Raw genomic sequence first — 14,510 nt, 5'->3', positions numbered from 1 at the left:
TACAGGGACGCTCAATCTTGAAAACGTGATGACGTCAGTCTGATATTTTAGAGTCTGAAATCCAATCCAGATATATAACACAACTTTTGATACATGATATTCTTTGGTAAATAGGACGCTTTAAGTCTTTGGCATTTTAGATTGCATGGGCTCCGATGCCGCAGAAACAGATATATTTTCACGTGGTCTGAGATTGTCTTATGTTTTTGAATTGTTCTCGGATTTGTCTGGACTGGCAAACAACACGACCGACTCCAAATAGGTCCAAATAAGCCAATTCGAAACGTTCCCGAAGGATATGCATAGCAGACCTGAATCGGATCTATCGCACCAAGATGCAGATACATTTAACTTTAAAACGGATTCTTTAGAAAGGTACAAGTTGAAAAACAGAAAAGGCCACTCTTGATACCCTGTGATAGACTTCCAAGGAAAAATGCATTGCGCGCATTACCTAAACATTGGGAAATGGCGGAAAAATATACTTGGAGAGCGCCAAAGCAAGATTCAATCGAGTCTGATGATTCTGAAAATGAAAGTCAGAGCAAAAGCATCAGTAAAGCTAAAACATGCGAAACCAACGGCGGTCCAAAAGTCGATTCTGTGCAGCCGCTTCAAAGGGAACCACGTAAATTCACTCATCCTGTATATAAAACAATTTCGAAATGCAACAATCTGGTGAACCATATGGAAACGGAGGAAATATGTCGGAAACTCGCAGAATGTGGATTGAATGGAGGGTAATTAAATGGCTCACCTGTCTGATTGAAACCACCCTTGCTCTTGTCTGAAGAGTACCCCCGTGCACAAAAATTTATGTCCAAGTATCGTCCACACGAATTCCTGTATCGCTCCTAGAGATCCCGACGCAAGTAGACGCATAGTGAAACTGTGCAGCACAGATCACAGGATCATAACTAAAGATTGGAAACAAAGTTTTTATTTCTCTAAAATTTCGAGAAGGGGCAACATTGAAAAACGCCCTTCTTAGCTTTTCTAGAATAACGAAAAGCTTACTTAGGCCTTTCCTAAAATTTGTTTAGAGCTTTGCTTTGCATATGTCAAAATCTAAGAGTAATCTGTCTAAAAGATCGGCTGCATGAAATATTTTTTCTTTAAATTTTGCATCTATTGTAGGGGATCGCATGAAGTAGTCTCTAAAAGACTCAAGAACTGGTTAAAAGCAAGAGAGCTGAGAGAAGCAAATATGAATCAGACACAAAATCCAATAGATTTTATCATTGTTATAGATTTTGAAGCGACCTGTGAAAAAGACAATCCTCCAAATTTTATACAAGAAATAATCGAATTTCCAGCAGTTTTGGTTGATGTTCACACAAGACAAATAGTATGTTCAAGTATATCTCTATTTAAATGTTCTCAGATTTTGAAAGGATACCTCCATAGTGGTTGCACAAAGAATGCAAGGAAAAATCAACAGCTGGAAATGGCTCGAAATTTTTGTTTAATTTGTAACGCATTGGTTAAGTTTTGGTTTTATCAAAACCAAACATAAAATTTACAAAGAAATAATTTAAGCCCTTCATTATAATCATTCAGTGGATTGGAAACTCACGGGGCTTTAGGAACCATTATCCCCAAGTCACTTGAAATTATCATTTTTGATTCTACTCATCAACTAACTATAGCTTGGTGCAAATCACATCAAATTCAACTGCTATTTTTTATATAGAGCTAACGTTACAGCTTGTGTTGATCAAATCTTACAAGATTCTTCTTCCATAGGTTTGTCAGTTCCATTCATACTGCAGACCAACTATTAACAGTCAGCTGACAAACTTCTGTAAAGACCTCACTGGCATAACACAGGTACTCAAGTCTTACAAATTTTGAATAAATTTAACTGCTCATGTTGCCATTTTGAGAAGAAATTGCCCAATATTGCTACCTACCCAAACTCACCAAGTAACGGTATTGAAAATGGTGAAAGTTATCAGAGAGAGTTTCGGTACAACATCTCTCTTAATTGTTGTTTCAAACTTAGAATAAAAACAAACTTTATTGCGCACATTGCATCTTACATCATCACATATATTCCAGATTATGGTTGAAAGTGCACCTAGATTCCCAACAGTTCTGAGAAGATTTGATGAATGGGTCAAAACAGCAATTGCACCTGGCAGCACATTTGCAATTTTAACAGATGGGTAAGTTATTAAAGAATGTTAATTTGATGAACATTTTAAGCCTCTGCATCTTGTTCAGAATATTGCTACAGTAACATACTCTCTCTAAAAGTGGCACCTATGGAGGCATTTCTTGACATCAAGCAAGGAAAAGTCCAGGCCAATAGCATTGGTGCTCCCTATAATTGAACAGCCAACTGAGGAGTTTACACATTTTTTAAAATCGAGCAGTGTCTTGATTTAACAGTTCTTTGCAATATAGAGGAAAGTAAAAAAGACTGACTCAGTGACAAAAACAAAATGATTTTAAGTTGTACTATACCATCACAAAATAATTTTATAATACTAATTAAAAATGCATTGCTATATAAATTAAAGTCTAATAATGAAATAATTAAAGGATAATTAGGATTAAAGGTAGTTTAGATTAATGAGCATAATTAAGGAACAAAATAGCTGGGAACCAAGGCATTAGCAACATTTCTTTTGAGCATATAGTGTTTCTTTTCAAGATGAGCATTCAAAAATACTTTTATTTTGCTCTTCAAATGTATTCACTGTTGAAGGTTTGTTCCCTCACTGGCTTTAAATACAATGCATGAAAATTGAGTAAAAATATATACAGAATTTGCTGGCTATGGCAAAACATCCATGCATTGGTCTGTTTTTGTTTGAAAAGGCAACTAACATGTATACTCTGATATAAAGCATACTATGGTTTTAAATTTTCCTGATAATGTCTTTCTATTGATGATTTATGCTATGATCCCATTACTAACCAAGTTAAGGTTAACTAAGTTTAATCTTACATAAAAATAACAAAATTTGTTAACCAAAGTGTTACAGAGGTTCGTAGAATAAAAAACAATGACTGCTTGTTGAAACTGATATGCTAGAGTCAATCTACCAAGCCTAACAAAATCATCCAGCATGGTTGAGGTATTCCTAATTGAAGTAGTTCTACAATAGTCTTTATGTTAAAAAATTTTCCATAAATATTTTTGTAATCCAAAAAGCAGTAACATGTCTGCTGGACAAACAGCTTCTACACACCTCTGTTTTTCTTTCTAATATTTAAAGGAACACAATTTTACAATGCATATTGTAATGAATTTACTGTTTTACATGCTTACATCAAAAGCTGCCAAAATATTAGTCAATTGATTACCAGTAATACTATATTCTATTATGGAAAACTATTGCTAAACTAAAAACTAAGAAAGAGCAACTAAATCAAGAAGCTGATGATATAGGTGTAATTAGTGCCTGGCATATTAGCTCAAACAATTAACATTTGTTCAGATACTTGGACACACGCTTGGCACAATCATCAGCTTTTTTAGGTGGAAAAACATTCCCAGCCTTCAGGTTTTGGCCAATTTTTCTAGCATTAATATTGTAATTTTTATACTTTTACTCTTCAAATCGATTAAAATTTTTCCCAATAACTTTAGCAATTGTTTATCTACATTACTTTGTCAGTTTCATTAAAATTTATAAAATCAGCACTTTCAGCTTTTGTTTTTTCCCAGAATCTATAAGAAATTGATGTTGAGAAAAGTGGTTTGATATAATTTACAACAGGCAATTATTGGCCCTCAAATTTAAAGATTCGTCAAGTTAACTAACTATACAGCTCAAAATTGTACTTCAATTCTGTAAACAGATCATTTTGGATAGTTTAAGATATATGAGAATTCTTTTCATTTTCTGCTATGTGTTTCAATCGAGTTGAAATTAAGTACAAAAATCTTGCCTCAAAGTTTGGGTTGTTGATCCCACCATTATTTCTGAATTGGTCACAGACATCTAAAATAAAATAAATTTACAAGCTATTTTAGCGTTACATTTATGACTGAAGAAGCATATGCAGTAACCAGTGCCCATATGCTCCTAATGAAGGACCATAATATATCACAGTCAAATTTTTAACTTGTGCAAAGAAATGGCAACATTGTTGCTTATTTCTTGAATCTCTCATCTTTTTTGACTCAGTATGGAACCACAGTTATCAATTCAGTTTTTAAATGCTGAATAATTAACATCAAGCCAGTGTTGGAAACTAGAAGAGAAAACAACAACAGTAACAGTTAAGAGTGACTTGCAAAAGTTTCATGCAACTGTCCAGACAAAAGCAACTGTCTAGTTATGAAAATAAACCTTTCCTCTTCACAAGAATAGTCAATTTTGCTAATTAGATGCTTGATATGTAAAATATGAGACAATGGACAGAAAAAGTACTGGATTGGACAATCAAACTTATTTTGGTAGAGTACAAGAAAACACAATTAGTTTGTATTTCTTGTCTAGTTCAAGCACCCTTAGATTAAATGAAGAGAGTCTTTCTCTGCAAGATAACATGTTCAGTATTTTTTTAAACAAATTCTCTACTTTTTGTTGCAGACCATGGGACATAGCGAAATTCCTAAAAGTTCAATGCAAGCAGAGCAAATTGGAGATGCCATATTACTCCAATAGGTGGATAAATATCCGCAAACACTTTAGAAACTACTATAAAACAGACAAAGTGAACTTAGAGGGCATGCTGGATTATCTAGGCATGAAATTTCAGGGCAGGCCCCATAGTGGTATAGATGACACATTCAACATAGCATGCATAGCCATCCAACTATTGGAAGATGGATGTGACTTGCGAATTAATGAAACATTTTTGTAAGGTGCTATGCAAGAATATCTTGTTGGGTGTTAAAAATAATTACCAAATCATTACAACATGTTGGGTAAAGGGTAAAGTAGGCTGTCTATTGCAGCCAAACAATAGATTTATTGGCTTTATTGTTTCAAGAATGGCACAGCATCCGTAAATGACCAGTCTCTGCAAAGTTTACAGATTTGTTTGTTATATAGGCATAAAAATATCTGCAGAGCATTGTACATAATACAGGTACCTATCTTCTACATAACAGAAGCACCCAATTAGTGAAAAAAACTTTGGATAAAGGAGAAAGACTGATTGCTCTCATTATCAAGGTAATTAGCTAAAGCAGAAGAAACTTACCCATTGGAAATTTTGTGCAAATGGTAAAGCTTGTGGATATATGTCTACCTGCGAGAATGACAAAATATTATCTTATTGAATTGTAAAGCCATTTGGCAGCATGCCTCAAAACAAGCTTGATGCCCCTGCTTAAAACTTCCTCTTGGCTGAAGAAATGCCCCCCCCCTGCCAACACTGATTTTAAACAAGATTTTAAACAACATCTACAAAAAACGGATCATCTCTAGTTTAGAAGTTTTATACACCATTCATTCTAAAGACCAATGAAAATTGCAATAAAATTTTGACAGCTTGGAGGCTTCTTATTCACACCCTTTTTGAGAGGTTGAGAAGAATGAAAACCTTAGAATCTGGGAATATGGTACTTTGACTAATTCTATGGGTACAGCATTATCATTACAGGAAACACAAGATATTATAAACAAGTAGCCCGCTATCTGCTTCGCAGTGAAATGTAAGCATGGTGAATTTGGCTTTCATTTGGCTTTCATTTCAGCAAATAGAAGCTAGTGTCCCACTTTTTTGGCAAAACTTGGATAGGTATTTATCTAGCTCCTTGTAGAACAAAACAGCTGTTATTCTATGATAATAATAAATTGTTCATAAGTGAAATGTTTTCAAATCTGAGATTAGAATCCCATTCTACCTGACATAAAAGGGTACAAATGTTACCTGTCACTATAAAATATGAGCGGTTTCAAAGGCAGTGTGCAATTACAGACTGTAGTTGCACTCCCAGGATTGTTTGCTGATTGGTATAGATAGAGATAAACCCCCTTGAAGCATGCTACTAGTAGAGACACACTGCCTATAATATCAATGCTTTAATATCTTATATCTTATAGCTGTTAAATTTGCTAATGAAAAAATGTGATTATAACAAAACTTTCAATCTCATTGTCAAGTTTTTCTGAATCTCTTTTTGAAACCCCAAATTTGGGTGGAGCACCTGGGAATATTGGATCTTTTATTGAAATTCTTTATCAATAACTAAAATAAAACGCAATCATGATTTTAAGGCAGGGTGGCTTTGGCTCTATTTTTGGGTGAAATCAGGCTTTGTGTAGACAGACTTGCATTGAAAAGGAAGGAACACATGCTTTCCTTTTCCCCCTAACCCCTGAACTTTAATTCAGCTCAGACATATTAACATAAATTTAATGTGGACTCCCCTGAGCTGTTGGAAGTAGCTATTGAGACAAACCCTTTGAAACAGGTTTGGTAGAATGCATGTATACTAAACACCTACCAACCTCCCCTATTCAAGTATGTGCATTTGTCAAAAGACACGAGAGAATTCACTGTCTTGATTTATAGCCTTGTTCTGAGAAATTTTCCTTCAATTAACAACAATTATTTTAATCTTCCTTTTTGTTTGCATTATGCTGGTGCAAGACCTTACGGCAATCTCGTATTGGTATAATTTTATAAGATATTGATTGTCATAAATGACTTGGGTGGAAACTCACTAAGAAAAGTCAAATCCCTCACAGGTCTTCTAACTTTATTTGGTTAAAATGATCTCAATAAAGCCATACAATTTAGTTAAAGAGCAATGACCAAAGTGAAGTTGTAATTTGAGATCATGCATTGGCATTTTTCATGAGGAACATAAGCTCAATATTAGTTTCTGGTTTCTTAGGCAAAGTAGACATTAAGGCTGGGAGAGTCACAATCCCCCTTAAAGGCAACATTCATTGCATTTTATCAATTTTTTAGGGATTTTAGCTCTTAAAGTTATTGAAAGGTAGTAAGAAGCACTTTTATAAACACAAAATGTCACAAAAGATGAATATGAAATTGTAGATCTAATTGGTTGTTAAAGTTGTTTATAATCTATGTCAAATTTCTTTTCATTGAAGAAAAATGGAATTCAGGAACCTATTTTTCATTCAATTGACAAAAGTATAATAGAATAAGACCTTCCTACTGATCATGTCTTTTGCTTAATGTTATGTTGAAATCTCCTTTAGTGAACCCTGCATTTATGTCTGCTGTTTTTCAATCTAAAGATTATCTCTTGAACACTTTGGTATTCAATAAATCTTTTAAAAATTTAATACTAAAATCAGCAAAATTCATTCCCCGTTTTGATGCACGAAGAATGAGTGCATTCTATGTCTACTTGGGCTGCCTTATGAATCTCCTGTCCCTCAGCATAGCGGCTTGGGAACACAAACTCCTAAAAACGACAAATTCGTTGGGAAATTTCGGAAATTTGGCAAAATGACTAAACATTTTACTAGACATATGTTTAGTGAAGTTGAGCAAAGTTTAGCGAGGGTGGCAAAACATGAATAAACTTTTCATTAAACTTTTCTGAAAGTTTTTGAACTGTGACCTGTGTAGGCCGCTGTGGGGTTGTAGGGGACTTTGCATAGGAATTTGCTTTCTGTTTGTTTTGTTGTATGTTAGCATAAAATACTTAAAACGCAAAAGTGGGTAAAAATAAGAATTTGATAGAAGAAGGGGAAAGAAAACATTTTTAGCATATTGATAACAAAGTTGCCTGTTGATGAAGACACAGAAGCCCACATGGAGATGAAGCAAATGTTTCATGAAAGCATTTTAGAGATTTTGTGTCACGTAGAGACAGGAAAAACCAAGAAAAACCCTGGAAAACCTTGGATTCCCACAGCCAAGGCGCCTGCACTAGCACAGAAAATGTTTAATTGGTGGCAAAACAACCAAACATTTGCTAAACAGCACTAAACATTTTTGACCAGAATCTAAGGAAAACCTTAAGCTCTAGCCATCCACACTGGATTTGTTTTTGTGTTTGATGATCAAGAAGGCCATTACACAATCATCCCAGACACTTTTCACAGTTATATGGAAGGAGCCTTTATTGAAAGCCAACAAATAAAGGATCATTAACGGAAACAATGACGGATAATCGACATGCCCTAAAATATTTGATTCCATTCATTGCTTCCCTAACACATAACTGCTGACATTAGGGCATTGTTTCCGCAAACCCATTAGTGTGGGAAAATAAGTGGCTGTGATTTGGCTTTTAAGTGAACACAATGACCAACTTGTATGTATACTTGTTTTTGTTGCAAGACTAGATGTTATGACACATCAGTTTTAAGGCACTGGGCCATTCCATTAAGAGAAATATCACAAAAAATTGTTACCATGAAATTCAAATTAAAGCTCCAGGTAGCTAATTAAATTCTTCCCATTTGAGAGGGGAACTTTTACAGGAGGAGGGGCAAAGAAAAGAGGGGACGTATTTTAAAAAAAACACTAGACTAGTGACCTTCTTGCTTACCAAATTTGATCGTTCAAAGCATCTGAATAAGGTATAAAGGTAAATAAAAAGGTAAAATAACTTTGTAGTTTGCATATTTTAATAGTAGAAAGCAATAAATGGATAATATCATGACTTGGAGATACCAGGTGGATCATGACTTTGAGGGGCAGATTCTAAATAGGAGGAAGTGCCTAACTTAGAGTTGAATTGGTCACTTAAAGTGGTCTTGGAAATTTGAATAGTCTTGGAAAAAAGAATGGGGAAAATTGGGTCATTTTGACCTATATATTTATCTTGTTGAGGTGTTTATCACTCTTCGCTATCCATTAAGAGGGTGACATCCTGTCAAGGTGTTTATTATCACAAGTGGTATTGAAGGTATTCAGTGAATACCCTAACATTCTAAGAGGAAAGTGAAAAAGCTCAAATTTTAATAAACTAACTTTTTTAAGGAATTATTGATTATGGGTATTTTGCTGCTCATTCTATCATATTGATTTAAAACGACACAAATTCATGCAAAAATAAGATAACACAACAAAGTTTTGTTTCATGATGAAATTTGGGTGTGGTCAGTGGCGTAAAAGGGTGTGGACAGGACCGTTTTTGCTGGGCTTGTTCTACAGGCAAAACTAAGGTATAAAAATGTTAAAAAGGAGATGAAGCCTCCCATTTTATTTTGTAAACAACTTTTAGTTTAAACACTTACCATTGATATTGATTGGTAGCAGTGCTGTGGAAACGTTAGTGCTGCTTGTGGGATTGGAAGATTCCGGGCATTTGCTGGAGGTGCAGGCAATGCTGCTAATGTAGGACTTCGTGAATTTTGGCGACAAGGAGGAGGCAATGCTGGAGGACTAGGCTGCATTTTGGGTGGTGGGGATCCAGATATTTGAGTTTGTGCTGGTAAATTTAACATGTAGATTGGTTCCCCTGGTGTTTCTGGTGCCTGAAAAAAGTTTTTTGCGGAATTAACCATTTAGCTGTTATAGCAGTCGCACAAAGTTGGCTGTAGCCAAGAACTGTTTTATTGCAATGAATGAAATATTAAACTTAGAAAAGATCTCCTTGATTCAAAAGAACAGAAGGGCATCTTCTAAGTTCTAAGCGACAAGATGACAAAAGATTTTCTTTTGGAGTGTCGACAAGCCTCTTCAGGGTCTAATGAAGATTCTGATTTTCTGAATGACTCTAGGACTGGAACTTCCTTTTAATAGCCTTGACTAAATAGAGCTGCCAGTACAAGGAAAAGAGTCAAAATGTTTTTTTAAATAAACAAATTATTTCATTCCGGGAAGCTTTCGATGTATTTTCATACCTGTTTTCTAATTGCAGGGCCAAGATTAAGTTTCTTCTGTTTATAAAATATCACACCCTGAAAATAAAACAATAACATAAACCCTTGTTCAAGAAGTGAGAAAACACAATATCTTTCCAAAGATGATTTTTACCACTTAAAATGCTATTTCTTAATTTACTGTCTTTGCTTTCCAGTGGTCATGGGGATGTAGAGGGTCTACCTATTTTCTGGACTGGCCTGACACATCACTGTTAGCCAGTGGTTTTTTGTCAATCATCATCATACTTGTAATGATGATTATCATTTAAATGCTTTTTTAGTTCTGATGAAAATAACCTAAGAGAATGGCTTCTAAATACTATAATCTAACAAACCTGTCCAAACACACCAGCAACATCCTCTGAAGTGGCAAAAGTTATGAATCCATAGCTGCAAGAAAGTAAAAACTGTATAACCAACAATTCATCATTACAGTTGAAAAAGCTGCTTAATTGTTGCTGCTCAAAAGACCGATAGTAGCTTCTTAATATAAACATATTATTGATACTATATCAAAAGCTGATAGCACTATAGATTCTAAGTAAACATATTCGAGAAATGGGTAGCAAGATGCAAGAATTTTAAATATGTAGACAGGAAAACAACAGGTCCACAATTTATTTTTTTGCTGTTTGAGCTTGTTCAGAAACCACTTTTCGAATATTCCAGTAAACTTCCTAATCAACTAGTCAGTCTGTACAGTGCCTTAGTTATCTTATTAACTGCATTTGATAAACTAAGAAAAAATAGGAATAAGATTACTCACCCCTTAGATGTGCCATCCTCGTTCAAAATAACTTTTGACTCTGTTACTCGACCAAATTTACTGAAAAAACTGGCCAGATCAGTTGCAGTTGTCTGAAAATAATCAGGGAAAACTTCAAAAATTATCTTGGTTTCCTCAAAATTAAAACTACCTAGCACTAACATTACGTAGCTTTTTCTGGATTTGTGTCTGCAATTTGCATGTACACTTAGAAAGTGAAATTTGCAATGGTTCAATTTTTTTTGCCTTGAAGAGCAACCCATAAAATGATTTTGCTTAATTTAATGTTTTTACAGAATGGAAGGAAGCAAAACTTACTGAAGAACACAAGAACAAAGAAATATAGGGGGTGTCACACCCCCTCGCTAAACCGTTCCTGTTGGTGAGGAAAACGTCTGGACAAATACCAAATTATTCAATTTCAACTTATTACCATGGTGACCAACTCGCTACCAGCTTGCTAGAGATATTCAAGTCTCTCCCAAAAAATCTTTGAGAACAGCAAAGATTATCTTGTCACTAATTAATTTTCGCTGGGAAAACAAGGACACATAAAAAGGAGAAATTTCGGCAAACAACATCCTAAAAAGCAGTCCAAAATTCGCCACATTCGTCTTTGACATTTTTACGCTCCGCGCATTTTTTACAAATTTAAATGCGAATAGGAGCTTTTCTACACATGAAACTGATCCCTGGTGAAGGACCCTGCACACATGTACAGAGTACAGATTTTGATGACCATCTCTGAGAAGAAAACATAGGCGCAAATTACATCTGGAAATCCAATTTTCGAGTGCTTTGTATTTTTCTTGTACACACTTATCGTCTTAATCATCGTCTTAGTAGTTATCTTCAACCACTACTTGTAGAAAAAATTGCAAAAACATTTTTCTTAGAAAACACAATTCATTCTTAAGCCCGTTTTGTTCAAATTCAACATTCAATTTAGGACTCGCTTGATGAATGCCAGAGACGGGCAAAAGATCAGGCGAACAATGGACGGGAAATAGACTTTGTTCTATAATAAACACACAAACTAAAGAATAAAACAAAAAATAATCAAAATACATTTAGTTTCACGTAATCTGTAATTAATACATATCAAATCTTTGTTATCTGTATAGGTTATATAAAACACAGGCAAATCGCATTAGAAAGGGTTGTATTCTATGTTTACTGACGACAACGGAAAATTCTTGATCTAATGGTGATTGGATTCTCAAGTCGATTGCAGAATCAATACCGATGAGAATCAATATCAAGTGCAAATTAGGGCTAATGACTTGCTCGACTCTCAATGGCCAAGAGATTATTCGCAAGAGTACCTTAATTAACTTTGGAAAAAATTGCATCAGCAAAACACAATTCTTTTCGAATTCTTCAACAGAAGTCAATGCAACAGGCTTCATTGTCATGATAAGCACTGAGACGTTTACGTCTTTAGGCATTTTACAAGTCACCTTCAAGATAAACAGGAGCAGGATTCTTATTCAGAATATTTGCTCCAAGTTAAAAACGATAACAAATGCTTTGATGACGTCATATGCACTTCAACACATCTACTACGCTCTGTTTGGATTGTACATATCGAGCAGCCACGTGACTCGATATGTCTGCTCATCCAGCCATTTTCATTACTATATTATAAAAAATTATTGGCTTGTTTAATTTGATTCCAGAATAATTGGAGTGAATACAGAAATTTAAAGCTGGGGGTAAAGGGGCCTAATAGGGGGCTAAGCCCTTTTGCTAATCCCGGAAATTGTCCGTTTGCACCTTTGCTTTTGGTTTCAGGACATTTTTCGTAGAGGCGCCAGTGTACTGTTCTTTTCATAGTACTTCACCCATGTGTGGCAGGTATAATTGAGTGGAGGGGGGGGGGTAATTGGGGAATGTTGAAAAACATATAGGACATTTTAAAAAGTAGAGCACTTTAATATAGAGTAAGGCATCTAATAAAAAGAAATGAACACAATCTTTTGGTGGTACAAAATTTTAAAATGGCCTGAAAAAAATGAAAGCTTGTTTTTAAAATGTCTTCCTGAGAAATGAAAACCTTAGACTGGTTCGAGGGTTCATGCTACCATAGTAAATGATGCGACACGAATAACAAAAGTCCTCCGGCTCAACGGAGGATTGCTGACAACAAGCATCCTTCACACGTGACGAGGTTTAATTGGCACTCTAATGAAACAATTCTATGACGACAGGTAAATTCCAGGCGGTAGCTTTGAATGAGAGAAATCAGGTCCTCGAGAATGGCTATTCTACCGAATTAAAAAGCAAATCGAATGATGAAATATTGGCTCTTACCTCACGTGGCAATCCGCCAACGAACACTCTATTTGGATACCTGACACCATAAATGTATGTGGAATGATCCTAAATGAAAACATTAAGAATCTGACAAAAACGACCAGAATTGGGATGGGACATCATAATTTATTTGTTTACAAAATTTTGATGAATAAATTTAGGTTCAGTGGACAATCACTTAGTCGACCAGCAGAAACATCACAATTTAACCATTTAAATCTGAAAAGGGCTTAGAAATCAACACTGTTAAATTTCATCTCCAATTTAGGTTTCTTTCATTGCCACTGCCTAAGTCATGTAAGAGACAAGCGGCAGACTGTAAACTGTGGTAAATCTCATCCAATTAGTTACCAAAAAGGAGCTCGAGTTAATTGTAAAATGATCTGCACGGCTGAATGAATGAAGGTAGAAGATACTTCATCCAATTGCAATATCCTTGGAAGTAAAACTGTCTGTTGTAAAGAAGATTTGTTGTGCTCGGTTGAGAACTAACTTAACCGTGCATGATCTTGTCAAACATTAACTTAGGTAATGTAAAAGCCGTTCCTTGAATCCGATTGTATTGGGTGTCTGTTAAAATTATGCAAGGGTCTTTCTGCATCTAGTCAAATCGCGTTACACGAGAACAATAAATTATACGCAAGGTGGGCGTCAATCGTCATCAAGGTACATTCCTACATGAAATGGAAAAGACAGCAAAAAACACTTGAAAAAACTTCTGCAGTATAGTTGCCTGTGTGAAGGCATTTAAAAATGGGCCAAGATCAACAAAACTTTGGCTAACACAACTCAACCCGGCAAAGTATGGCGAGATTGTTTAATCTGCTGAAAGAGAACAAATAATAGCATAATTTATGAATACACAACGTTTATTCAAATAAGATTCACTCTGAGATGTTAATGATGGTGAAGATTTCAACCATGTTCGATAGCGTAGGAACCGTAATGTCGGAGGAAGGAAACAGCCTACACAGGTGGCAAATATATTTCTGGATACAGCACATACGTAACGCAACGTGACAAGCTTAATGCATGAATCAAACATTTTGATTAAGATCCCGCAAAGGCATCCCTCGTTTACATACTGTAACATAAATACACAAACCGTGAATAAATAACTTGGACTTACGAAACTAACGTAAATGTTTGTAAAGCAATTCAAAGTTAAGGCAGCATGAATGCTCACGTGGGCACTTTATAATGGCTCATCGCAGTAAAAGTTAATGAGAGACATAACAGTCCTTAAACTGATATCAAAAAGCAGAGAAAAACTCTACTCACCATTTTGATCTGAATATCGACTATAATCTTCGAGGCAACGACTACCTTCTACTCTTCTACGGATGATTTCTGTCACGGAGAGCAACTGCAAAGACTTGTGAGGCGACAGAGGATGTCATTCAAATTAACTTCTCAATGGGTCATTCACAGCGTAGCCAATTGGAGAATGGGCTGACACATTAATAACTGAACAAGACAAACATCAGATTATCGTCTTCAGAACCTGCAAATTAGATCTTTGGTGTTAAAAAATAGGATTCACAAGAGAGGAGGGACAAATTGTTGGCAGAGTTTGTCGAGTAAATACAAAAATCGTTCAAGCATTAGACGAGAACGCAGATTATTTGAGATGAAAACTTTACACTGCTGCAAACATATATAAT

The 14,510-nt window shown here is 35.2% G+C and overlaps 2 protein-coding genes across 4 annotated transcripts; one reads left to right on the top strand and one right to left on the bottom strand.

The window, feature by feature from the left end:
• Window positions 1–411: 411 nt before the first annotated feature.
• LOC135696098 (3'-5' exoribonuclease 1) lies at window positions 412–6,058 on the top strand. 2 transcript variants are annotated; one of them, XM_065215375.2, is made up of 5 exons: window positions 412–740; window positions 1,138–1,348; window positions 1,747–1,830; window positions 2,062–2,168; window positions 4,551–6,058. In XM_065215375.2, the coding sequence occupies exons 1-5, from the start codon at window positions 469–471 to the stop codon at window positions 4,822–4,824; spliced, it is 948 nt and encodes a 315-aa protein (XP_065071447.1). In that variant the 5' UTR covers window positions 412–468; the 3' UTR covers window positions 4,825–6,058. The 2 variants fall into 2 exon arrangements, with proteins under 2 accessions (XP_065071447.1, XP_088968668.1); XM_089112542.1 differs by having other exon boundaries at window positions 426–628.
• LOC135696099 (DAZ protein 1) lies at window positions 2,452–14,267 on the bottom strand. Of its 2 annotated transcripts, none has more exons than XM_089112543.1 (8): window positions 14,128–14,267; window positions 12,844–12,912; window positions 10,531–10,622; window positions 10,100–10,154; window positions 9,744–9,800; window positions 9,135–9,374; window positions 5,167–5,214; window positions 2,452–4,209 (listed from the first exon to the last, which is right to left on the bottom strand). In XM_089112543.1, the coding sequence occupies exons 1-8, from the start codon at window positions 14,128–14,130 to the stop codon at window positions 4,192–4,194; spliced, it is 582 nt and encodes a 193-aa protein (XP_088968669.1). In that variant the 5' UTR covers window positions 14,131–14,267; the 3' UTR covers window positions 2,452–4,191. The 2 variants fall into 2 exon arrangements, with proteins under 2 accessions (XP_088968669.1, XP_065071450.1); XM_065215378.2 differs by having other exon boundaries at window positions 2,452–3,956.
• Between the last annotated feature and the right edge of the window lie 243 nt (window positions 14,268–14,510).

Source organism: Rhopilema esculentum, chromosome 14 (genome assembly GCF_057945365.1).
Source record: "Rhopilema esculentum isolate cy_ngs chromosome 14, ASM5794536v1, whole genome shotgun sequence".
Lineage (NCBI taxonomy): Eukaryota > Metazoa > Cnidaria > Scyphozoa > Rhizostomeae > Rhizostomatidae > Rhopilema > Rhopilema esculentum.
Note: the sequence above shows the minus strand (reverse complement) of the source record. Positions and strands in the feature narration are given on the sequence as shown.

Coding starts and splice junctions, on each gene's coding strand:
- LOC135696099 (XM_065215378.2), bottom strand. Junction 9,375..9,743: donor GCCCTGCAATTAGAAAACAG/GTATGAAAATAC, acceptor AACTTTTTTCAG/GCACCAGAAACACCAGGGGA. Junction 5,215..9,134: donor GCTACCAATCAATATCAATG/GTAAGTGTTTAA, acceptor TCATTCTCGCAG/GTAGACATATATCCACAAGC.
- LOC135696098 (XM_065215375.2), top strand. CDS start 469: ATGGCGGAAAAATATACTTGGAGAGCGCCAAAGCAAGATTCAATCGAG. Junction 1,349..1,746: donor ATGTTCACACAAGACAAATA/GTATGTTCAAGT, acceptor CTTCTTCCATAG/GTTTGTCAGTTCCATTCATA. Junction 2,169..4,550: donor TTTGCAATTTTAACAGATGG/GTAAGTTATTAA, acceptor TTTTTGTTGCAG/ACCATGGGACATAGCGAAAT.